Here is a 26,701-nt window from a genome sequence, read left to right as displayed (position 1 = left end):
AACTTAGATGTTGCAAACTGGCAATGAAACAGACTCACAGCTGGTATAATGTTTGGTTTTGGCTAATTATCTCAATCGTTATCATGTTTTCATAAAAGCAGCTTCAGATTTCAGCAGAAAATGTCTAACCAATGCGTCATGTTAGTAAACAAAAGTTCTAAGACAGTAAGCCAAGTGCTACTAGCGAATATTAATTTATAAAATGATCAACAATAAAACAACTTCATAATTTTATTGTAAATTTAGTCATTTTCATAAGAATCTCATATTCTATTCCCTCATACAGCTATCAGTAGCATTTAAAACTAGGCTTAAAACTTTCCTTTTTCATAAAGCTCATAATTAGAGTGGCTAAGGTTAGCATGAGCTATCTATGTAGTTATGCTGCTAAGACTTAAGCAGCTGGAGGACATCCTGTCCTCTTTTTGCTCCACTACATTCTTCAACTTTTCTCCAATTCTGGATTATTTGCGGTTATTCCAACTTCTACCTTCTTGTTCTCTTTTTTTCCTCATCATAGAAGCTACATTTGATCTGCTTATATGTCTTGCTTTCCTCAAGCGGGCATAGATTAAGCTACTCCTGGCAACAACTTAGAACATTCTACTCTTGGCCCTGTCCTTTTAGCGTTTTTTTTCTCTCTCCTGTCTCTGAGCTGTTGTTGCGACTGACTTTATGTGGTGTCTTTTATCACATAAGCCTTAAAAGCCGTCTCAGAGATGATCTGTTCACGTGTGTTTCTCTTTTGGACGAATCCACTAAATGAGCTACTACTGCCACTAACCTCTTACTTTCTCTAACGTAGAAAGCTCTTCTGGATCAGTGCTTCTGTTGCTTTATTTGGTGTGTATCTCTGTTAATCCCTCCTGCCAGGTGGAGCAGATTCAAGCTGAGCCACGTTAGGCTGGAGGGTTCGTCTTGCTTTTTTTATTTACCATCTTGAATAATAAACTGTATTGTTTAATTGACTAGGATCAATTGGAATGTAGGTACAATTGGGTTGAAATTGACTTTTTTGTGACGTGCCTTAAGATGACATGCTGTGAACTGACACTATATTAATAAATTGTGTTGAACTGAATTGAATTTTTTTTATTAGTCAAACAAAAGTAGGCAAGGAAGAGAAGGAGCCATGTTTGCTTTTCCTCACAATTAATATTAGCATACCAAGCAGGTTTTGTGGTTAAATGTTTATGCTTACCATTTGAACAAATACTCAGTAAGTAAAAAAAAAAAAAACTCTTTCATTTCGGGAAGCCTGCACTCAGGGGTTGGGTATGGGGTCATCCTTAGGTCATGCCGGGCATCCATTAGTGGCCTTATTTAGAGACTCATCCCTTTAAAAGGGGCGATTGGCTAGCAAAGACAAAGAATCATTACCTTTTGCCCGCCCCCTCCCTGCCAGCAGTCAATAATGAGGGATCATTAAAATGAATAGATGGACATTCCCCTTTTCTCCGGATCCTTATTGTAAAATCAGTGTCAGGGGAAATGAAGATTGAGCTCGGAGAAGGCGTCTAAAAGCCTCACAGTGATTGTCGTGAACTCATCTCCAGTGCCAGGCTCCTTTATCTACTGTAAGAGTCTGCACCTGCCTGAACTCTTGACTAGCAAGAGCTTTTACTGCCGCAGCCCATTAGGAGCATTCCTAATGCATGCTACCTTCAACATAAACATTCTGCATATATATGTGCCCAAACATTTACAGCAAACAAATGGAGGGAAACTGATTGCTTTAGATGCTTTTTTTTTCTTTCATTTTTTTTTTACTCCCTCTATGAAAAACAAACCGTGTGGAAATCAGCCTGAAAATTTTAAGATTAATTTGCACAAGCATTAACGTCTTCTTTCACATATTCTGCCTGCTATCGTAGCCTCAAACTTAATCGTATTTTGAGGAGTTTTATGTCTTCAAAACTTCTCACAAAAAGTGAGAACACGATTCAAAATCAGGCTGTAAAAACAAAATCCCAATCGTCTCTTGGAGGATTTTTGAAATCATCATTTAAAAGCGGAAAGAGTATGGCATATTTGTAAACAAGATGTTGCCGTAAAGCTGAACTGACAGGCAAGCATTAATCTGATGAGCAGTGAAAAGCCCCATGATAACTGGAGATGAGCCGAAGAGACGAGCTATTAACCTAGAGGGATCTAAACACAAATTTAAGCCACAAATTTCAGATTTAACTTACTAAAATCTAATTGAGTATTACAGCATTTATTCCTGGCCTTTTACTTTATAATTATGTGGGAGTTAGTTTTGTTTTACCTCTCAAATAACCCAATAAAATACACAGAAGTTTGTTAAATGACAAAATCCAAAAATAATTAAAGGAGTATGGTATTAAGTATTTTTTGCAAAGCACCATATATGTTGTGAATGTAGACTGTGCATCTGTCCAATCCATGACTTGTATAAATCTTTGCTTAATATTTTTATGCATCACACGCCAAAAAAAAAGGAAAAAAAGAAGTGATTCACACTGAATGATTGCAGATGAGAAATAAAAGTCAGCACAACATTTTTCGGGGCCCATCTGGTTGCCGTTTCTGATTTGTCTCTTAAACTGTCTATTTCAAAAAATAAAAAAATAAAAAAAATGTGATTTTACTGTCTGTGTGCAACGACGTGACCGTGTCAGCATATCGTCGGCTCAACCTATCGCACGTGAATTGGCCCAATAAAAGTGGCGCGCGCGCGCACACCTGTGCAGCTACACCATCCCGCCCTAAACAGATTACAGAAACATATGTAACGTGCTCGGACGCATACGTGCAGACTCCCAACACACATGGTCCTCATCTACTTCTCAAAGGTAAGCTGATAAGAAGGTCTGTTTATGGCCGTCTAACATATGTTTCTGTAGAATAAAGAAATCACAAAAACCGGCGCGAGGGACCCACATAGATCAAATGCGGCATCGGCTTATGGGGCAGAACTATCACAGGTTCTCCAGTATGGTCAAGCAATTATCTCTTAAAAGGTCTCTTAAAACAAAACAAAACAAACAAAAAAAAAACAACAACTCACCCCCATGAGTTTTCTCGACATGCCCTTCATAACAGAGCCATACTGACGATTTACTGGCTGCAGATGGCCGATCAGAGGCGAGGGCAGCGGCTGCGGCGCTGTACCTTACCCGCTGCCTTTATACAAGCCCAAATCAAGTCCTCTGTGGGAATACAATAGAGGAAGTGAGGCAGTAAAGACTCTATAAATCTGTACAATGAAACTTTTAAGTCATGCCCTCTGCCAGGTGGGTTTGTACGTGTGGACCTCTGTGAGAAAAGGCCACAGGCTGCAGTGGTTACAATCTGGGATTGACCGTTTTTCGCCTTAGTATAATATTCTTACTGGATATAAGCTGTTTTATGAGTAGCTGTGTCTGTTTATCTGATTAGCAGTGAATAACGATCAGATTTTTTTAAAAGAAAATATATAAAGTCCAAGTCTTGCATACCTAAATAATCCCAAATGCTTGATTTTTGGCATTAGGACAAAGGTTGAATAGTTTTAACCAAGAATCTGGTCAACATTGTGCCCTTCACTGAACATGTTGAAGAAATTGTAGTTATAAAATGCAGAAAGGTTGATGTCTGTTGGTTATGTAGTGAACAAAACGCCTTCGATGTGACCTTTCTCCGCCACCTTTTTTTAATAAGTCTCTTGAAGATGTAATTGATTAAACATTTAGCAACAACAGCCTTTTGCGTTTTCAAAATGTGAATGTGTTTTGTGTCAGACTTCCCTGATCAAAATTTTGATAACTTTAACTTTCCCAGCTAATTAATCAGTTAAGTCTTTTCAGTGAGCTTTTCTCGTTATATCATGTAATGTAATTACACTTTGAAATCTTGAATGTGAAACGGTTTCAGCCTCAAAGATTTTTATAGCATGATATAAGGAAAAAAATTAACACTACTAGTGGTTATTTCCTTTTCTTATCTATTCCTTAGCGAGCTACTGAGCTGAATAATAACAGGCTGGCACCAGTAACTGAGAAACCAACACTGGCAAATATGAGAGTACTCAATTTTATGTCAAACATTTTTCTTAAAGTTTTCTAAAGAAATGTGTCTAAAGCAGATGACCAGCATAGACATGCTATCCATTAGCATATCTACATCTATGGTAATGGATAGCAGAGAAAATTGGCCATCAAATAGATGACCAGCCTCAGGATGCTAGTCACTAGCCTCTCCAGTGCTAAAGCCAGTGAATAGTATCTATCTCATTTCCTATCAATCATTAATCAGATCAGTGGATGGCTTTGGAGCCATCTACTGGCTACTTTCTACTTGTGGAAGAAAGTGGTCACCGATGGGCGCTATGGTCTTAATTTTGGCCCTAATTTTTATTTTTATCTTTTTACCCAAAGATAAAAATTTTTATCTTTGGGTCAAAAAACCCAAAAATTTGTTTTACTTATTTATGGCAGCACATTTTCTCAAGTTCTCAGGACCTCATGATATCTCATTTCCCAAAAACCCACTGAATACTGAACCACAAATACAGAAGCACCTAAGTAGCTGTGTCAGAACCACGCCTGGTAAATTCGTCCAATTTGGCTAATATATGCAGAATCGGTCTAAAAATAAAATGTATATATATTTAATCCCAAATATTACTTATTTAGTAATCCAGATTCTTTTTGTATTCCTTTCAACCCCGTTTGATAGTTGTTACAGTAGACGTTAGAAACGTTAACCCATGTTGATGTTGAAAAACTAACCCAAACCTATTGTGTCAAATTATGTCAGAGCTGGATCAATACATATCTGAAGCCCAGGCTGGGTAAACAAAGGAACCCAAACTGGGTTGTTTCATTGTGGACTTCTTCTCAAGAACTAAATGTAAATTGGATTATTTAGAGGAAATAATGATCATGAGTAAGTGAGTTACTGAAGACTTCAAACTTTGATAAGAAGTGTTTGTAAGTGCTTGTTGACTGTTTTCCCGAGATGAGTTTTCAACACATGAACCAACAGATCCAAAAACATCCAGACCAAAATAACTTTTTCAAGTACATGAAATTCGGCTTCACAATCTTATTTTAGCAAAAATCATTGAATGTTTCACACAAAAATTATTTATATTGCTGTCTCTGAAAAAGGGATAAAGAGGCATTTTTAAAAAAAAGCTAAGAATAAGTAATTTAAATTAAGGGGAAAAGTGATGATAAAGTAGGGCATTGTGTTTGAGAAAAGTCTCAGGTAATCTACTTTAAAGTGTGTAAAGTTAATTTAGATCAAGCATTAAAGTGCTCAGAAGCCACAAGTTTTATTTTTAGAATTTCCCAAATAAACTGTGAACGATTCTGTAATCAGCTGAAGTCCTGGAGCCTTTTCTCGCCGGCTGCCGTTTGATGGGGAAAACCGTCGCCCTCAGCCATTTCCTCTTCACCAGTGGTGACCCTGTGATAGGAAGCCTAAGGTGAAAAAAAAAAAAGGATGCGTGCCAGGAAAAAGGGGCGTGTCTGCATTTGTAAATAGTGGGTCTATTTTTGGGAACGCCTCGATCATTTACAGACGTACTGCCTAGGCCTGCCTTCTGTCGCCATGGGAGCCTCATAACTTTGCTGGATGGAAAAAGTCTGTAAGACTGGCAGGTGGTACACAGGAGCATGGCAGCTCCCATGGCGAGGAGCCGTTTCATCCGCAGCCACCGCCTGGTAGAGATACTCACTGCAAAACAAGCGTGCCTGTCATGGAGGCGCAGTGAAGGCAGCGGAGGCAAATCTCCATATGAAGCTATGAACCAAATGTTGTTCTAAGCCCGAAAGATATAACAAAATAAATAAGAATAATATTGGGCTCTTTTTGAATAGCCAAAAAAAGTTTATTTCACGTGCCGTGTAAGAGAAGCTGTTAGGAGCCTGACCTTTCTTTCCAAACTAGCTAGCTAGTTGGCTAGCTGTACTGACCAAACGGGTTCAGGTTGTAATAAGACTATATAATTGTGACATGCAATAATTTTCATGTTTCTGGGTTGTGGTAACCAGCTTTAAAAGAACTGGTTTGTTTGCTTGACATTAGCCTCTTAATTGCTGAATTCACACTTTGACCAAAGAACGTCATTAAAGTCCTTATAGACAGAGTAGTCATCTTGCAATAGGAAACGTGGGTTTTATAGTTTGTCTGTGTCGTGGACAAGCTAGAGGTGTGACATTTGAGGTGAGACAGGGGGAAATGAGACAAGTGTAAATTCACAACTAGAGATTGGTATGACTGTGCCTTGTTTTGTTTGTGACATTATTTTGTGTTTTAATTGGAACAACTGAATTATATATTTAAATTTGTAATTATAAAAGTCTTTTAAATGTTCTATATAAGATTTTGTTGCCGGGTCATAACCAGTCTGTCCGTTTAAATCAAGTTATACTGACTGGATTTCCACACATTTTACTTTGTTTACAGAATAATTCATTTAAAGGAAAAGGGGGCATCAATCTCCTCGCCCATCTGATTTTTTTTTTTTTCTTGTGCCATACAGTAGATACCTGTCCTTGTACTTTCACACTCATTCGTCAGTCTCACTTTCACCAGACAAGGAGCTTGCCAATGTCGTTAAGAAAAGATTCAATGAACCCAAATATTGCTGCGTAATTCCTACTCTGGATCACTCATTCACGTCAAACAGTGTTTACCTCCAGCCATTCTGTTTGGATTGAAAACCAAAACCAGTATACCTATGACCTAACTTGTGTCAGAGCAAGTCGGGGCGTTAGCATTGAAGACTTTTTTTTTTTTTGCAACGTGCCCCACAAATATGACTACATGCTTGCCAAAGTATCAAAGACACCAGAGCATAGACGTTTTGGTCACCATTGTGTGATTTATTCATTAATTTTTAGAGAACATATTAATTAAAATCACTTTAAACAAATTCCATTTTTTCTTTCATAAATATGTCATATTAAAGAGAAACGTTTCACCTTGTGCCTTTAGAGGGGAGCTTTACACAGATGCGTCCATTTTTTTATTTTTTTTTTAAACCATGGAAGAGCGTAAGGCACAAAATAGAAACCTTATCCTTACAGTTTAGTCATGCTAATACAGAGTATGTCCACAAATGTGTAGGGAAAACTATTCTGGAAGCTACAATCAGCTAATGATTCCCAGCAACATTATGGAGTGCATGCGCCGTAAGACGGATTACGTGGGGGGGGTGGGGGGAGAGAGAAGGCTACAGATGAGAGTTGATATGTGACACAGCAGAGGGAATCACTCGACAATATTTGGTCTGAAGGAAAGAAAGTCTGCTGTAAAGTGCATAATATTTGATGTACGAGAATCATACAGAAAAAAAAAAAATTGGACAATAACTTCACCAAAGATAAAATCCTTTGGTTGACAAAGATCAATTATTGCCACCTTCTAAAAATAAGTAACAGTCCAGCGAACTCCTCTCTGAAACAATGAACACAACTGAGCCTGTGGTTCACTTAACAAAATAAAAATAATATCCCTTTGTCTATTTACAGGCACGCCTGCAGTGCAAGAAGTCTTCTAATTTCAGCAGGTAAGCATACCGTTGTTCAGCTAACTCGTTGCTCGAAAAAAGGTCAACTCCTACTTATAAGCTCCTGCTAATTGGGAACTTTTGTCGTTAAAGATTTGCACCTCGTATTCTCTGATTGTCTTTGCATCGGTGTGACGTGATCTGGGGCTGGAAGATGGAGAAACGTTGCGTTTGAGAAACATAAAGGCACTAAGGTCAAAAGCAAAATGAGAAACTGAAGATTAAAAAAAAAGTGGGAAATGTTCATGATACAAGCATAAGGCATACTTTTTTTTTTTTTACCAGATATGTTTATACAAAATAATTATAATACATAACATTCGGCATACATGAAAAAGAAGATATTAGGAATAATAATAATAACAGGAAAGCAAGTAAAAAGCGATTACCATGTATTCACATACGCCCGACATATTTCAGAACATTTTGCTCTGTTCCTCTGTAAACAAATCATTGAAATGATATAGATATATATATATAAAAAATGACATATAAAAACTTCTGCTTTGGGCTTCAGTGAACCATCTGCACATGACTGCTGCTGTTTTGACAGTAGGACTGCTGTAAGGCACCAGTTTGGTTGTTGCTGAATGAGTCAAAGTAACGAGGCCAGACGCCGCCCAGCTATCCTGTCCGTGCATTAACGCCGACTTGAGATGAAGATTGTCATTTTAAGAGGAGCAATTCAGTCTTCTTGAACTGCTTGGTCCACTAATGGAACATCTGCTCTGAATTAAGGCAAGTGTAGTCACATACTTTGCCCCTGATATCACTTCCCTTATTTTTCTTCCTCTTCTTCGTTTTTTTGTTTTTCTTTTCTTCGATACGACATTCACCTTGTTTATTCAAACAGAGCTTGCCGGTGATTGTCGGTTTGAGTCTGCAGCCGCTTTCTGAGTTTAAACACCCAGGCAAGAGATCTTCGTCAAAGCTTCTTTTCTTCTTCTTTGTGTGTGTGTGCGCGTGTCTATGTGTGTCATCCCCCAGCTGATGTTGCTGCTGGAGTGCGTGTGTGTGTGTGTGTGTGTGTGTCTGTCTGTCTGTGCGGAGATGTGCTGCAGCAGAAGACATCTGGACGTCTACGCATGAGAGTGCACAGAAATGCTGGAGAGGTCGTTCCTGATGATCTCGTTCACTGTCGAGACAAGAGAAACAAAAGGATTGTTAAAAATCACACAGCTAATGAGAACTCACACTGTTGTCATTTTTAAAATGCTGGCCAGGCTTCTGGTTTTTAGTGCCTCAAGCAAACCCTGGAAGTCGAGGCTAATTGACTAAATTTCTCTTCTATCCTTTTGTTTATGCATTCTTAATGGAAAGTGTACTTTATTTTAATAACTCTATTAGACTAGTTGATTGTAGTTAAAAGAACAATACAAGAAACATGTATTGCCTGCAGCCTGCTTTTTTGCCATGTTTTATTTTAGCACGTTAATAGAAATTAAGTAAATTAAATTAAATACGTAATGCAGAGAGCACGGACTAAATCTGTAACAGGATGAGGACTGTCTGCCGGCGTTTGGTCAAATTTGAAAGCAAAAATCCTCATGTGATGTGCATGAAATAAAGACTGACTATATCTTGTTTTTCTGAGTTATGGTCTACTCTTGCAGCTTTATTCACAGATATGAAAAGTACAAGATAAGTCAGAGGAAAAGCAAATGTTTTTTAGACGAGACAAACGCTCTGATCCTAAATGACTTTTAGTAGGTCTTTAAAACGTCTTAATGATGAACAAGTACGGCTCTTTCTACTATTATTTCCTGTCTATGATTATGAATGAATGGTTGTATAAAGATAGATTTCAAACATATAGTATTTCCATAGGGAAGAGTAGCTTTTTTGCCAGAAATCTAAAATTCCCCAAAACTGACCTTGGTCTAGGAGCAGACTTGTTTTAATGTAAAGATTAAGTGAGGATGCAAAGCAAAATATTTGTATCATTTGTCAATTTGCCAAAATATAGATCTGCACTGTGGCTTTTTGAACAAATCTTTATTTCAGTTCATCTGTCAACCAGTCTGCAAGTTCTGCTATTCAAACATGAGATAAAATAATTAGGATAGTCTGCATATAATAAACATGTCACATTGTCCACACAGAGATAAATATTTCATTTATATACAAGCTAAAGAAAAGCGGAGCAAACATCAAGCCCTGTGGAACACCTAGGTTGATGGGCTTAGAAAACTCCATGTAGAATTTCAACAATTTGGAAAAGAAACATATGGTTTGATAAAATTAACAAATTATATACAAAAATAAAAGACAAGTGATTTTTCCTAAAGCTGTAGACCTTTACTGCACCAAATGCTTTCTGTAGGCCATTTCTGACAAGGCCAGCCCATCACCTTTTATTAAACTGACACATGAAATTAGTTTATTTCTTTGAGTCGACTTCTAAAAGTGTATGGATTACGATAAAGGCGTTTCCACTGATTGTTGAGAATGGTATAAGTGACTTTAAATAAAATTGAAATCAACACATTTTTGCTTGAAACAAGTTAATCCAGTCGTTGGAATTGGACAAAGAATTTCTTCCCAACAGCATTAACAGTAAATGCAAGCAAATCGACACCAGAAAAACATATTTTCGTACAATGGAATGCCATAAGTTTTGACAGGGTGTGTATACATAATGTGTAACGGTGACACCACGCTACAACGGCACAGTGACGACCAAGCAGACAAATACACGGATATCAGTAGCTGCAGTCCAAACATATCGATGTCATTACGAATGCGTATCGGCCTCGCACACACACACATCTGTGTTTTCACGCCGCCGTCTTGTCTTTCCTGCCACCAGTTCCTGTGCCCGTGCTTTTCCCACGGTCGGGGCAGCGCAGGGATCAGTGCCCTCCCTCCCTGGCCTCCTCGGTTTATCGGCTGTCTTCTTTGGCAAAACAGAGGGAAGTGACTGCAGAAAGATGGCGAGGACCCCAAGACCCTGCAAACAGGGGAGCTCCGTTTGGACTCTGGGGTGATAACGGCGACTGAAGCGGACGCCGAGAGAGAAAAACGAGACGGGTGAGACCAGCGACGGGAAGTCCGCCCACCCCAAGGTTCAAAGGAGGCCTGGCAGTTTATCAACAGATAGGGTTAGGAGAACGGCAAAGCATCAGCACATTTCTAGACGAAAACAACACAAACCCAGCCTGAGGCTCCGTGGATTCAGTCTAAACACACAAAAATGTACTGCAGCTTGTGGCACGACGGCGAAATGTATGTAAAAACTGAAACAATCTACAAGTACACCGCAAAAAAAAAATCTTACCAAGTGCTTTTGATCTAGTTTCTAGTGCAAATGTCTTAGTACACTTGAAATATGACAAAACTGATACACAACCTTTCAGCAAGATACAGAAACTTGCTTCAAGTCAATAATTCCCTAATACTGATGAAAAAGTACTATACCCATTGACAGATCATTTCACTTATGACATGGAAAAATTAACTTGTTATAAGTGAATTTTTCTGCTAATGAAAAAATAAATTTTCATCAATATTAAGGAATTACTTACTTAAAACAAGCTGCCATTTCTCGCTGGAAAGTTACCTGTAAGTTAGTTTTGTCTTATTTCAAGTGTACTAACTTGAAATAAGTGTTTCATTGGCAGAAAAATTCACTTCAAGATATTTTCCCCATGTTATAAGTGAAATAATCTGCCAATGGATATAGAACTTTTTCATCAGTATAGAGATAATATTGACTTAAAGCAAGTTCCTGTATCTTGCTGAAAGGTTATCTGTTAGTTTTTTTTCTTGTTTCTAAGTGATGTAAGATATTTCCACTACAAACTAGACCAAAAACACTTGGTAAGATTTAGCTTTTTACAGTGCGAGGTACGTAGCTCCAAATGAAGCCTGCTATGATTGATGGATGGACGCAGTCTGAAACATCTAAAAGAGAAAGGTCACAAACTTTGAATCTCATGCCCCTGCGCTTTGAATGCAAACACCGTCCTACTCACACGCTCTCACACACACGCAGGTTGGTCGGGGCTCACCTCCCTCAACAGGAGGAACTCCCTTCGGAAAAATCCAACCTGTGCCAACACCGCTGGCTGTTTTCAACCCTGTTCCACTCCGAGGCTAAACAGGCATTTACACGCGGACGTTATTTTTAGCTCCACCATTACAGGACATAAAGGAAGTAACAAGCACATGCAACAATGAAATGATCCAGCGTTAATGCCGCTGCTGCTCGGCTCTGTTTGCAGAGGTGAGAAAACAGCTCCAGGTAATTCTGCACGAGGGCTGGGAAAACCCAACAACTTGGAAGCAAAAAAAAAAAGCCACAAATGTTCCCTTTCTTTTTCTTAGCTGTAAAGTTTGTTGCTTCCTTTAAAAATTTTTTTTTGTTGTTTAAAAGTGACGTCCCGTCCACCCACGTATTAACTGTGGCGCTATTTTCAAGCGTTCTCAACTAATATTTTCCGTCGGCATGCAGGGTGATGTTCCGTTCTGAGAAAAAAAACAACCAAAAAAAAAAAAAAAAAGTGTCACAAAGAGCTGCTGAAGGTAAAACACTGGCCTCTGTGTTGTCATCTTCGTACTCTGTCACCGATGTGAGAATTTTAGAAACAGGATGTGGCCAACTGTCGCACCACAAGTCACCGCTGAGCTATTTATAGCCGCTTAATGATGCATCGTGCGTATACTATTCAGTTGCCACAATTTCTGGGAAACTGAGAAATTTTTGAAGAACCTGAATGAGTGATCATCCAAGTTCTTAGCTCTGTGAAGGGTCATAAATGACAAGGACTCGCCAGGTGTCATGTAGCAAGAAATCTAGAAATCATCTTCACTTTTTCATATCTAAATTTCGACTGAAGTGAAACTTTCCGCATCAACATGTCACATCTTCAGGATTTCATCGTAAAGAAAACGGCCCCAGGATCCAGAGCATTTGCTTTGCAGCTCTGGAAACATGTTTTTTTTTTTTGTTTTGTTTTGTTATTTTACTTTCTGCTCCAAGTTAATAATAATGGAAACCTGTAACTGGGAGGATACGCTTTCACGGATAAACAAAAACAGTGGAAAACTAAGCTCCAAATATTCCCCTGCTGAAAAGAAGAAAAAAAAAGAAACACGTGTCCTGCAAAGCACTAGTTACACAGAGCGTCATCCTTTTATTAGCTGCACCCCCAGAGCGCTCGGTTAAACGCAGTCCGGACCTGTCGGGGCCCATACGTTCGGTGGGCTGGGTTATTTTTGGGTATGAGAGTGAGATGAAGATTAAGACTGAGATGCAATCTAAGCCTAACAGATGAATCGGCAATCCGGCTCCTTTGTGTGTCCCTGCTGGTGTTTTTTTTTTGGGAACTGCAGCTCTGTCAACACTGGGTGTGACGGCAGGCTGGGTAAATGTTGACCTCGCTACAGTTACCTGCATCCAGTGTGATGGAGGATGATTTGCTTCAACCTGCTATGAAGCATGTCAGTCACTGTGCTCCAGGTTAACGGGTGGTGGAAATGGAAGAGCAAAAATGTACGCAATATAAATAACAGCAACGTTTAACTGTCCAATAGAGGTAAAAACAAATGGAGATTTCATGAAATAAACACTTAATTGTCAGCAAAAATGGATGTAAATATTGCAATCTTTTTTAGAAGTTTAATATTTTTGATACTGTAATACTTAGTGAGGCATCCACATTTATTTAGCAGCATTCAAACCATCAAGTGCCTTCTACAACTTTTGCCATAATGAGTTTTGAAGTGCACTTCAGATAACAGAATGGAATTTCAATTAATGTTGCATATCTCTATTTTAATACAGGATGTTCATATTTTGGTCCAAAGGCTATTGAATCGGGCCTTCCCACAGACGTTTAACTGAAATACTTTAGGAGAACTCATTCCAAACACGCATATGTCCAGCATACGGGATGCTTTCTTCCACATTCATTATACCGCAATGCAGGTAAGAGCATTACAACTTAGTTACTCTCAGCGTAAACCTGACCTGCACTGGGGATTCAGTTAGCACGGTCGGAGGCGTGCGCTGTGCACTGGGGTTCGATAACAACCGGGCTTCCTCAGAGAACTGAGGATGCCCTGTGGTCTAAGATGCAGAACCCGGTGGGCCTCAGAGCCTCGCTGTCGTAACACAATCCCCCCGCAGTCAAACGAGTCCTGACCGGCACAAACTCCCAGCCTCCACTCAGGCTGACGACCCATAAGTTGTAACGGCAGCTTCCTGCCAAGCAATGTCTGTTCCCGCTTGGGGTCTCTTGATGCTGTAGGAGAGAAGGGCGTCTTCCTGGTTCTCCTCTTGCTCTTCTTGCTCCACCGACACGTATTGGCTGCAGCTGTCTTCAGGGTCAAAGACTTCCACAATGAAGCAGAGGGAAACATTTCCTATGCTCACATGCACCGCATCAGCTCTGTGAGAAATAGGAGACGGCTTCCTTCTATTGTGGCAATCAGAGTTTCGGCAGCACGAGGAAGTTCATCTGAGTCACTGAAGTTCTGTCTTGTAAACACCATGCACTCGCAGAGACCGGTGGAGACCGGCCGCGAAGTGGACTCGGTGGCAAACCTAATCAGAACTTGTGCTTTCATGCGAAATTGATTTGGTTGGGAAGGCAAAGCTGCTACTTGCTGGAGAGAGAGAGAGAGAGACAATTGAATTTCCGGCTACATATTACTTTTGTTTCCCCCACTATATCAAATCTTCACTCGGCCTCTGCTCAAACACTTAATGGACAATTTGCTGCCTCCCACGCAGGGCTCAAGTGGCTCAGACTGCGTCACTTATCTTCTGCTCGCAACCAGCGGTGTCAAAAAATAGGGAGGGGTCAGAGGTCAACGGGGGTTATAATAGCTTTGTCTCATTTCGTTGTGACTTTTTTAAATCTAATTCAGTTGGTTTTAGGAGTGTGTTTTGTTAGTTATTTTGAATTAAATATTGTGTAATTTTAGCTTAGTTTTTATTAGTCATTGTAGTAGTTTTAGTTTTATTCATACATTGGTTCATTTTTAGGTGTAGATTTCAGAATGGTGTATTGTATGGTGGCCCTGAAGTGCAAACCATTTCAACAAATGACTAAACACAACTACACACCAAAAAAGTCAACATATATACAACAAAAAAAGAGAAGTCATTGTGTTTTCTTAATCTGTAGCTGTGCGTAGTGGATGTGGTTGTTTATTTTGAATATGTTGTGGTTTTCAATTTGTTGTTTAGTCATTTGTTGATGTGGTTTGCACTTCAGGGCCGCCACAGTGTAATGATAATGTATACATTGACTGGGTAATGAATACTCAACAGAAGATGCCATTTTCAAAAAATGTGTTCAGTTATTGTTGAGCAACCGGCTGACTCTGGAGTTTTCTTCCAACTTTTGCTGTCGCCATTTGGCAGACCAGCGCTAAGTGCTGTAATTTGCCAACAGCTGACGCAAACTGCTTTTGTGGAGAAATACAAAAACTCAAAAAGCTAATAAACAGATTTATTAAGATGAAAACGTAGGATATTGTATCTATAATTTCAGTATGTTTTGGTTAATTTTATAAATGCATGACATTGTTCCAGTTGGTCATAGTTTCCTCCCATTAATTACCATTTTTATTTATTTCGGTGAACTACAAAGCTTTTCTCAGTTTCAGCTTTCGTTGTTTCGTTGGTTTTAGTTTACTGTAACAACCTTGGAGGTCAGAGCACACGTGCGCGCACAAAACGGCGTGACGCGGCCGACGGCGATCAAGATGGAGTGGCTGAAAGGGGGCGAGTGGATGGAACGGAAGGACGACGTGGTCATTATTCCCACAGATAAACGCGGATGGAAGGAGACAAAGCGTTCCGCTCATTCTTCATGCTGATAAAGTGCTTCATAAATTCATCTGCGCCTCACAGGTCGACAGCTTCTAATCCATAGCGGGGCTCCCTTTGGGTCTAATGATGTGATGATATGTGCAGACAGTATATTTCATCTGCGCAGCTAGACTGAAAGTGTGAAGCCTCGGGCTTTCCCAAGTGGAAACATCCAGGATTCAAAACTGACAGAGAGGATTAAGAAAATAAAAAATGGCAGTAGAGCTGGAGTTTGTTTTAAGGCGAGGTGGGTCTATCTCGAAAAACGAGGTATTGCAACAACCTGCTGCAATAATGTGGGACTGCCAGTCAACTTTTAGCATCACTGCAAAGCATGGTAACACTTGTGAATCGAGAGTCATTGAGTGATGTGTGGGATGATGGATGAGAATTGTCGCTCTCAAAATCGATATTACTCAATCTGAAGTTTCTCTTATGGAGTCAACTAACCAGCAGCTGAAGGAGAGGCAAGAAAAAAAAAATCACTTTTCAGCTTCTTACAGCTAACATTTGAATTAATTAGAGGCACACCTAAAGGATGGATTCTAAGGCAACGTCTTAAACAAATTACATCCTTGTGTGACATCATGGCAAAACAGAACGACATCAGGCAAGTTATCAAGCCAAACGTCTGGCTCATCTTGTGTACATTTTCCGGGTGCCTGAAGGAATCTCTTCAAACAATTATACAGAAGTATAAAAACCAGACACATTGAGGAAGGAGATGGATTATGTGTTCCAGAGATGAACAATTGTAGTGCAGATTATGAAGACCTTGTGTAGATTCAGGATGAAGCTGGTAAGAGAGTTATTACCAACAGTGAAACTAGCACCAACTGTACCCACATGACTGGAAAGGCCCTTCAGAGAAGAAAGAGATGTGACTTCAAAAGAAACATAAAAAAAGAAACTGTTCAAGGTTTTCACTCACGCATAAATACTTTAGTTTCTGGAGACATGCCCTTGAGTGGATAAAAGTAAAAATTAAATGCTTGGCCAATGGTACATTTGAAGGATTAAAGGGTGAAATTTCTGACCTTGAAGACTATCCCAACTGTGATGTATGAAAACTGGTGTGCTTCGCAAAGTAGATTATGTCGTAAGAAAATGTTTTTGTAATGGCTAAAACTGTCTGCACAGAAGTTAAAATCTTGGATACAACAGTGTCTTCAAAAGGTTCAATGACCGGCTTAAAGACAACAAAGTCAATGTTTTGCAGTGACCATCACAAAGCTCCGATCTCAGCCCAATAGAAGACGATAAAAAGGTGTGTGCGAACAAGGTCGACCTACAAACCTGACCTGGTTCTCAGCTTAAACGGGTCAAAATTTCAGTAAGATTTTGTATGTCGTGGTTTAAAGGGTAATTCTTAACCTGAAGCTGGAAAAAGACAAAGTTCTCCAGTATGTGTAAATAACCAGCTTACTGGAGGAGGTTTAGCAACAATTCAGGTTTCGTAATAAAAAACATGCTTCAAGCTGTGAACAATTGTCCGCTGTGCGCTTCTACATCAACACTACTGGCTTTTCCCTGGATGACAAATCGCCTCTGCTAAAGAATCAATGTAAGACTAAAGTTCAGTCCAACATGTCCGTTTTATGTTGCCAATAATTAGAACACAACCAACGTGTGGTGAGTATTTGTGTAGTGCCAAATTATCATACAGGCTGTCTGTCGTCACTACTTTGGACCCTGGAGCCGCAAAGCCAATTAACCCTTGAAAAATCAATGGTTACGAAGTGATCGCTACAACTCTTCACCCGCCACTTGAAACTTTTCAGAAATCACCTAGATTGTTGTTTCTGAACGTTGATTTAATGAGAGACACTTGATACACTATTTTTCTTTTAGAAGTGGTCTTTCAGATAACCGATGAAACTGAGGAAAGAAGCCAAGAAAAGACCAAAGTGGGGTGCTGGTCATCTGACCCTCTTCATTTCCATACATTTGCAGCGTTGCTTGTTTCATACCCAACTTTTACGGGGCATTTTGTATTGACCATCCCAATTTGTACCACTCTTGACTGACTTTTGGTACCAACTTCAGCAAATGATTTAAAGTAGTCCTCAAAAACCCCCTCATATTCTGTTGTATGGCTATGACTCAGATAAATTACTTCATCATGAAGGAGCTTGATCAGTCATTTCAGTTTGATTGTGGATTGTGTCATTTTTCAAAAGAGTCAGTCGCCCCAGTTGGAGATCAGAACCATGATCGATGGAAATGGAGTAAAATGCAAAGCCTTCTGAATAACTTGCAATTTAATTCAATTAATTTCTACACTTGATTAAAATACTAGACTACAAAGATGTTTTCCAAGCCTTTTTAGATGAATCAGGCCTGTTGCCAAACAAAATAGCACCACCTATGAGTTTCATTGTGTGCCTCACCTGTTCCCCTTAAGCATAGCCAGACTTTCTAGAAAGACTCGAGAACAGTAAAACAGTGGTATCCCAAATTAGGACCATAAAGACAACAACTTTTACTGAAAGCCCCACCACTGATGAGCTTACATTGGCGCACAACCGCTGCCTTTGATCTTAGGTGGTATGTTCTGCCTCTCCCTATCACTCCACAGTCTGTCTCTCTTTGTGGGCCTGCCACACTTCCCTCTTCTTCACCTCCTCCTCCTCTCATTTCCTCCCGGGGCCCAGGAGGCCGCGGGTGTGTGCGCTTGAGGTCGGTCTCTGGGGAGGATGAAGGGAGGGAGGTGTTTACGTGGAAGGCGATCTCCAGTGCCCTTAACAATGACTCCTCTGAATTCATTGTGCGGTCGTTGGAGACCGGATAACTAACTGTATTTCAAATAAGTAAATTCAAATGGAAATATTTGCAGGATATACATGGCGTACAGGGAGGATTTCACAGATTTGTGTGACTGGTACCCGCAAAGTGAACCGGACTGGCAAGAAAATTCACCGAACGTGTTACAGATGTTTGAAATGTTGCTCTAAAAATCTGTGCCAGATTTCCAGTTTCTACAGTTCAGCCTGATTGGGTTAAGTTGTGCTCTTGCAGCTACGAGCGCGAGAATACCACAACAGAGCTCAACAATCAAAGTGTTTATCAAAAGCACACTCAGAAGTTCGAAGCGCGAAAGCTTCTGTGTGCATGTGATGATGACTTGATGAAAACAAAAGCTCAGTTTCACACAACCAATGAAGCATAACGCAAACACAAGACCATTAAAAAGCATCAAACCGAGGCGAACGCACTACATCTCGGTGATTGAGATATGAAAGGAGACATTAAAACTCTTTGCACGCCTCATTACCGGTGGCTTTATGGTAAAATAACTCAGCCATCTGATAAAAGCTGCAGCGAAGGAGTCTGGACTATGAGAGCTCCTATGCAGGCTGATTTTAGACAGCTCGAGATTTTACTAGTTTGGAAATCTGCACACAGTGTAAAAAAAAAAAAAAACACATACTGAAGCAATCATAATGCAGTAGGTTGCGGTCATTTGGTTGAAATCTGGCTGTGCACCTGTATAGAACACAATTTACTACTGCACAAGTAGCGTGGAGCTCTAAATCAACTGTTGCCTGTCTTAAATTACTTTCCTTTATTTTTACAAAGTGAAGCGATTGTGTGTCTGTCCAAAAAGGGGGTTACATCAGTTTGTGCTTTATTGTTCACTATCCATCACGCAGAGATGTGCTCAGAGAAGCTCTTTCCTGTTGTTTTAGTGTTTTGCAGCTGATGATGTGCGAGAGTAAGGAGCATGTCACGGCCTCTGGTTAACCCCTCTGTTTTGCCATCCATGAAAAACTGAAAACTCCCCTCACTGTCATCTGCAGGATACCCATGCATGTTGTTTTTTTTTGTTGTTGTTGTTGTTGTTGCTAAAAATACAAGTGGGTCGCAACTACTAGCGACTAAAAGCCACTTGAGGCTGCAAGATACTTTTCCCTCCAAACAAAACCGGAAAAATCTGAATGTGTAAAGGGGTTAGATATTGAGAAAAACTGAGAGTATCCATAGGCAACATTTTTAAATCCATAGAGTCTGGAGAAATATAATATTATCAGCCAGAGGCCTACTGGCAGCTAGCACCAAAACAATCAGCAACTAGAAACCGCTAACCTTGGGCATAACACTGAGCCCAAATCAGAGCTTCAAAACAAATGTAACATCACATTTCTATAATGAGAAAGCTGTTAACTTTCCATTGTTATGGAGATTTTTTCATCTTCCAACAGACATGGGTAGCCATCACATTTTAAAAAAAACTTCACAGAACCTTAATTAGAAAAACTAATTTGAACAAACCTTAAGAGCAGGTTTTCTAAGCTAAACTGCTAATCTCACTCCCTCAGCTGTCATACTACAATGTGGGCGGCTGCATGATGTGTTCAAAGTTAAATGTAACCTAATGTCAAAAAGGACTCTAAAGAGGAAAGAAGACGTCACTAAATAAGAACATGTTCTCTTTGTTTTCCCTGCAGCTCTCCAGCGCTCCAACGCCACGCTGGAGCCAGGAACCATCAGATAAACGGTCGTTTTGTTGACCCCGAGAGAACGGTCTGCAGCTTTAAATCCTCGGAGTCTGCTGGGACTCAAAGACACAGAGGAGAGGGTCTCCTCAAGGCACATCAACAGACTTCTTCTTCACACACAAAAGGAAAGGAGGTGGAGAGAGGCCACTTATCTTCCTCTCCAATGTGTTCGCCCTCGCCTTGATTTCCACAGAGAGCCAGAGCTGCAGAACCTGCATCTGGACTCTGTGCACTTCCAGACTGACTGAGTCAGGGGTGAAGAAAGAGACAGCAGGTGAGACGGTGATGCTTTCTGCCAACTGTAAATCATAGGATCAGGTTTTCACCTGCCTTTTGTTCATGCTGTTACAAATCCCAGAGACTTAGCGGATAGCGTAGCTCAAGAGGCGAACCTGCCGTGTGTGAGTACTTTCACAGGAAAGGAGCTCTGCTACTCCAGTTCCAAATGCATTAGACATTTTTCTTACATGGTGTTTGGAGATGGCTCTGGGTCCAGTACATTTAAACAGCCCAAGACAAGCATGCGTCCTAATAGAATCCAGATTTAAATCAACAACAACACTGTCTGCAGGGAGTCTATCCAGGAAGTGTTGATGAATTATTAACCAATGTCTTCTGATCAATTATAAGCAATCAATACTAGACAAACGGGTTACTTACATATACCAAAACCTGTCCTTATTAATAGCTTTAAACCTATAAAATATTAGTAAAACACTGTTGGAATAAATGACATTTATTGCAATAGTCACGCTAATTTGTATTTTTATTTGCATAGCTGAATTAATTTAAATCACTATAAAATAGTAAATGAAATGAGAAATAAGGTGTCTATGCATTCTTTCAGAAGCAGAGTGTAGACCCTATATGGTCTGAAACACACTTTTTAAAAGGTTGTTTTGTTTGGTCAGTAAAACATACAGAATAGCAGTATTTTTTTTATTTCTATTGGATGTCAGAAGAAGAAAATTGTCATTTTCAAGTTAGGTAAAGTATGCAGGAAGGCAGAATTCCAACCATAATCATGACTCCAAAATCCAATATGGCTGCCGGATGTTGAAAACACCTATGCTTACTAAACACTGGTGGCTTCCATGTCATTATTCCACAGATAAAAACATGTAAATCATGTTTGAATGCATAACATGTAGAGACATACAATGCTACTGGCAGGTATAGCTAACAATAATTAGCCGTGTGATGGAGCATAACGATTACAAAATCCTACACATTGTTTGACTTGGATTAGGGCTGGACGATATGGCTGAAAATATGAATCGATATAAGCATTTCATAATTGCCGATATCAATAATTATTGATAATTATTTGATTTTGTTTTAAATATCTAAAATACCTCCAAACTGGTGGTATGACTTTTCCTCTTTTATCCACAGTTTTCAGTGGCGAAACCTGAAACTGCTGCTGCGCAAAATTACTCAACAAGTTGTTGCTAAGTAACCAACAAATGCGTTAAATGCCACCAACCTTGCTTAGCTTACGGTGACAGGTCGAGCAGCTAAAGCCTCTCCTTACATCTCCCTGAATGAAGTGCTTCTGTTTTGTACCGGAGCTCAGCAAATATTCTATGTCTTGAATATTGAATATTCCATCAGATATATTATCCACTGATATTGATCACGTCTCTATTGAACTATATGTTCTTATGGATTTATTGTTCAGCTGTAACTTGCATGTAGCATGTAGTTCATTTGGGTTAGATGTCATTCCTAGATTTATAATGTAAATGGAGCTGCATAAATAAAAATGTATCCAGTTATTTCACTTAAATATCATTATCTTATATTTTCAGGGACAGTAAATCAAAAAGCATGAGGAGATCAACAACATGATATATTTGTATATATCAAAACTACTTTTTGTTTTCCATCCTAAATAAGGAGTTAGAAGGCAAGTTGTTTTATCTGCTTCACAGTGATCGTAGCTGTATGTTGCTGCAGTTTCTGTGGAATGCCTCCTTTAATTTCAGGATACCTCGTAAAAAGCTCTTTCCCCCTTTTTTGATAGCATGTTGCTCCGGGCAAATCTGAGTTCAGTTGAGTGCAATCAGAGAGTCGGGGGACCGGTTGAAGTTTATACCTGCCATGGGTCATATGTCAACAGTAGGACACTTACAGTTCAGCGGTTATGTGCATTCCCTCTCCTAACGTAAACCTGTTCACCCACTGCTCGGTAAGTCTCGGCGCTGCAAGCGGCCACTGGTGGGAGAGGAAGAAAATGTGATCTTTAACTTTGGTGTTTTTCTTTCTTTGACTTTTACCGTTTTGGTTTTAACAGCTTCAGTTGAGGAAGAAGCACGTAGGGCCTTGTGGGTTTCTGTGTGTGTGTGGGGAGAGAGAAAAAGAGACGGAGGAAAAGAAGCACATTTGCAGTGCTAAAAGCTGCCAGGGAAAATCACAACGATTGTATGCTACTTTCTTCCACCTCAGATTTTCCCCTCTTCTCTTCTGAGCCTGTCTGCGTCTCTGTCTCCTTTATTTCTATGGCCGACCCGTTTCTCCTCATGCTCGCTGAAAATTCCTGGATGTGAGGAAAGAATGAGAGCCTTCTGACCCTAAAATATATACATAAAAAAACTTTGAAGCACATCTTGAGGCCTTTGGGTATTGTTCCACTTTAGTCTCACCAGATAGTCAGAAAAACAGACATCCTTTTCTAAAGGTCACAAACCCATCCCTGTTTTGGTGGCCTACTTTTTCTTTTTTTTTTTGTTACCTTTACTGTTGACCTCTATGGAAAAATCAGTAGGGTAGCGTCAACGTGAAAACAGGTACTTTTTACTTCTTGCGACTGATTCTACTTTCACTGCTCCAGAGTTTTTATTTCACTCACTTACACTTTCCGTCTCAACAGCCCCTCTCTCTCATTCTCCCCCGCCCACCTTCTATTTTCTGGGGTATTTTGTGTACTGAGCAGAAGGTTAGCTCTGCCAATAGCTCCAGGACCCACCGGCTTTCCCCATCCAGGCAAGCTGGACCAGACCTCTATGTTGACATCCGTCGCTGCAGGATACTGTTTCACTGAGCTAACGAATTTCAGATGGGGAGCTGTTATTAAGCGGTCTGGGATGGAGACCTGCTCCTGTTTACAGATGCCGCAGGTATTTTTATGTGTTGTAAAGACAACAGCAAGAAACAAGAACCTTGGCGTGGTTACCGCGTTCTAATGGAGACTCCCCTCCATATACCACATTTGACTACTACAACTGCTGAGGCGTCCATGTTTTTGGACACTTCGTGAGGAAAAAACTAATCTTGCCCCCTTCAGACCTCTCTATGAAAAGCTCGGTTTATTAAAATGACTGTGCTTATTTTGTGTTTTACTGCAAGACTTTTCCATTCAGTGCCTTTGCAAAAGTATTCACCCCACTTTTTATGACAGTACAACCACCACTTTAATATATTTTCGTGGGATTTTATGTGATAGTCCATTGCAAAGTAGGAAAGAAGAAAAATGATACGTGGTTTTCATTTTTATTTCTACTATTGTAAAATCTGAAAGGTGTGGGCTTGCCAGTCTTTCCAGGATTTCCTCTGACAACCTTCACCTATGATGCTAGCCCCCACCAGATGTGATAGGTGGGATGGTGTGTTCAAGGGTTTATTATCTCCTGTTAAACCTGAGAAAGCTCCAAAGGAATATCCATGGATTTTAGAAAAAGCCAATCCTCCTGCACAACTTACTTTGACAACAAACTTTTCAGTACAAAGACTGAACAACATCGGTACTTTTTAAAGACGTTGTCATTTAACGTTGATAGCAAGATTCTTCATATGTTTTATTGTGCTTTTATTGAAAGTGCGTCACCTGCTGCTGGTGGGTCAGATATGCTTCTGCGGCCCAGAAAAAAATGCTGTCAGGTAAACGGTGACAACAGCGAGTAAATTGTCATGAATTGCAAAACCAAGTAGTGTATTTACAAGGAGTGGGTGGTCAACAAGGCAAACAAAATTAAGATTGACAAAACCGATCCACTTAATAAAAATTCTGATTCGTTCTGCAAGCTATTAAGCTCCTAAATATGAAACGTATGTTGTGTATTTGAAGGAATGCCTAGTTGGTCTGGATGTATTTGGGATTTATTTTATGTTGTAGACTGAGTGACTATGTAAGGCTATCTATCTCTCTGATGCTAGCTATCTGTAGAAATTGCTAGCTAGCTAGCAATAAATAGCTATCATGAAAGAGATAGCTAGCTAGCTAGATCAATAGCCTCTATCCAGTTAGCTATCGGGCTAGCTAGATAGTTAGTGAGCTTCTTCATGCAGGCTAAAAAGTTAAGTTTTGGTCTCATTTGACCAGAGCAGCTTCTTCAGCGTGTCATGGCTTGTGGTAACCTGCAAACTGGACTTGCTGTGATTGTCTTTGAGCAATGACCTTCCTGTTGCTGTTCAATTTGTAGATTGCAAAGCCAATAGTTTTTCTGCCTAAACTGTAGGCGCATTGGGACTCTACTTAGTAGTTAGGGAAATCATGAAGACAACTGGATGCCCTTATGTGTACACATAGGGGTCACATACCCCAATATATACATTTGTATTTATGGGTACGTGACTAAATTGGGTTGAAAACAACTTAAGATTTTTTGTAAAGTAATACATGTGGCAGTTTCTTCATAGAGAAACATTATTTCAGGTTGCAATAGCAGCCAGTGCTTGCAGTTAAGTTGTTCAAAAAGGCTAATCTGCTCACAGGCTAACTAAGATAATACTGTTTTTTCTAATAGCACTCAAAGGAGCTAAACCCCAACTTTTACCAAAGCAATGTTTGCAGCCACATGCCTGGATGTAAAAATAAAGTAAGATAAACTAAAAGCAGAAAGATAAAAGTCAAATTCAAGTGAATTCTTCTGAAAAGGCAAAGACTACTTCACTGCCTTTTGCTAGGAAGAAAGCTCAGTGATCATTTTGTCAGAGCAGCCCGCCCCGTTGACATTTGACATAATGTGATTCAGTAATGAGAGTGTCTGGAATGACGCGGTAACTCCATGATCACAGATATACAGAGGAAGCCCCGGGCCAAGCCGCAGGCCGTGTTTTAGTCCTGACCCTCTGTGATCCATGTGGCTTGGTGGCTTTTCAACGCGTGTCTCCCAAACCTCAGAATGTGAGCCACATAAACCGAGCCTCTAAACGGCTGCGTCAGGAGAAACTATAAGACAAACATTATATATGACGAGGTAGCAGTTACAGAGTTTAAATGAAGTCTCAAAGATGTGCCAGTTGAGTTTTATATTTGAGTTCGTTTTTGTACTTTTTAAGCATCTTCTTTGTAAGATCACTGGAAACTGGCAATTCTCCTTCATACTTTTAGTGGCTATTCGGCAATACCAGCCCCATTTAAAACCCAATTCAAAGTCTCTCATCTAAGTGTCTCCGTGTGTGGACCCCAGACACAAATGAAACTCAATTTGTTTAGATAATCTCACGGCAGCTTTTCAGCAGACGCATTCTTTCACAGTGACTGTGGATATTATGACGGAGCGACTGAAACCAGACCAGATCTCCTGGCTGAGCCGCCAAGGCCTTCGGTGTGCAGACACATGCATGAATAAAGAAAAAAGAAGAAGAAGAAAAAAAGAAACAACCTGCCAAAATGAATGAATCTAATTTTTACAGATTCATGGTGCTTAATGATTTAAAACCAATAAAGTTCCAAATGGTTGTTACAAAGCTCTAAAAGTTAAAAAACACGGACCCCCTTTTCCCCCCCAAATGCTAGTGCTGTTTCTAACTACAAAATCTGATTATCTGCTAAACTGCAAGCAATTTGAGGCAACTCTGTCAATAATTGCGTGGATTTTCGAATATGTAACAGAAAGCTGTGATCAGAACCAGAACCTTAGAGGCTCTCATGTTCAGCCAGGGGGACCGAGAGAGAGGATTTGTAAAAGGAAACAGAGTGTGCTAAGGTAATTCAGAGGACTTCCGCAAAACAGCAAAGGTATTTCTCCTCTAATGTGAAGACATCACGTAATCTCTTGGTTCCATTAATGTACTTCAGCTGCATCATCTATCCTTTATATTGCAAGTGAATATTGTTTTAAACCACACTGATACTCGCTTTATGGGAATGTTTCCCAACTGAGAGCTTTTAAGTTGTACAAAGATTTTTTTTCTCTCTCTCTAGGAAGGTAATGATCTTGATCTCCCTTGGTACCTGACAACAATTAAGTTTTGGACGATCAAAGAAAGCGCTGGGTGTCTGAAATTTTATAAGCTAATCATTTTTTGCGCAAATACCATCACAATATCTGCATTGATCTGCATGTTGAATACCTAGCTTCACCTCCTCAAGTGCACAGCGAAGTCTGTAGAACTGGATAATGGGCAATAAGAGGCCAAAGCTGCTCAATTCACACAGAAGGAGTAATGGTTTTTAATCTCAATGAGAGGAAATTGAATCAAATCTATTGCCAATCCCCAAAGTATAGTTGTTCTTCCATATTGTTGGCAGTCAATGACTCTCAAAGGCTAACACACGAGTGCACCTACCAATTAATTCTTCCCCTGGCTATAAAACTTCTTCAAGAAGCTCAAACTTTTACTTATACGTCTCCGCGAGACGTGCTGCCAGGAAAGCGGATTCCTAATATGAGAAGGCAGCAATAACAACAACAGTAAAATATCCACATCCTGTCTGAAGTCATAAATAATAAAGAAGCCATCACGTTTTTTTCTTGTACCTGTCAATATGTCTACATGTGGAAGGAGACTATGTTCTAGGCATTGCACTTAACCACAAGACAGCCTCCCTTTCTCTATACTATTAGTTGGACCTTGACCTGCTCCCTAAAGGCTAGGGGTTCAGAGGTTGAGTGGACTGAAAATGCACCGTCC

General features: G+C 39.9%; 1 protein-coding gene and 1 long non-coding RNA gene across 3 annotated transcripts in view; one reads left to right on the top strand and one right to left on the bottom strand.

The window, feature by feature from the left end:
- The first annotated feature begins 783 nt into the window (after nt 1–783).
- LOC106923442 (uncharacterized) lies at nt 784–8,129 on the top strand. The gene is made up of 4 exons (XR_015765591.1): nt 784–2,816; nt 7,485–7,522; nt 7,616–7,716; nt 8,040–8,129. It is a non-coding gene; the product is annotated as an uncharacterized LOC106923442 (long non-coding RNA).
- Nucleotides 6,816–26,701, bottom strand: part of LOC106923441 (nuclear factor of activated T-cells, cytoplasmic 1-like) — a 71,821-nt gene continuing 51,935 nt past the window's right edge. The window contains exon 10 of one of the 2 annotated variants that reach the window (XM_014996454.2): nt 6,816–8,657. In XM_014996454.2, the coding sequence (XP_014851940.2) occupies nt 8,602–8,657 (56 nt within the window). In that variant the 3' untranslated portion in view covers nt 6,816–8,601. Of the gene's footprint in view, nt 8,658–21,849; nt 22,061–26,701 lie in introns of those variants that run through there. The other variant, XM_088013758.1, reaches the window with a different exon arrangement.

Source organism: Poecilia mexicana, unplaced genomic scaffold (genome assembly GCF_051168715.1).
Source record: "Poecilia mexicana isolate PSO_F unplaced genomic scaffold, ASM5116871v1 scaffold_16, whole genome shotgun sequence".
NCBI classification, from domain to species: Eukaryota; Metazoa; Chordata; class Actinopteri; order Cyprinodontiformes; family Poeciliidae; genus Poecilia; species Poecilia mexicana.
The sequence above is the reverse complement of the archived record's forward strand: the minus strand, read 5'-3'. Positions and strand labels throughout refer to the sequence as shown.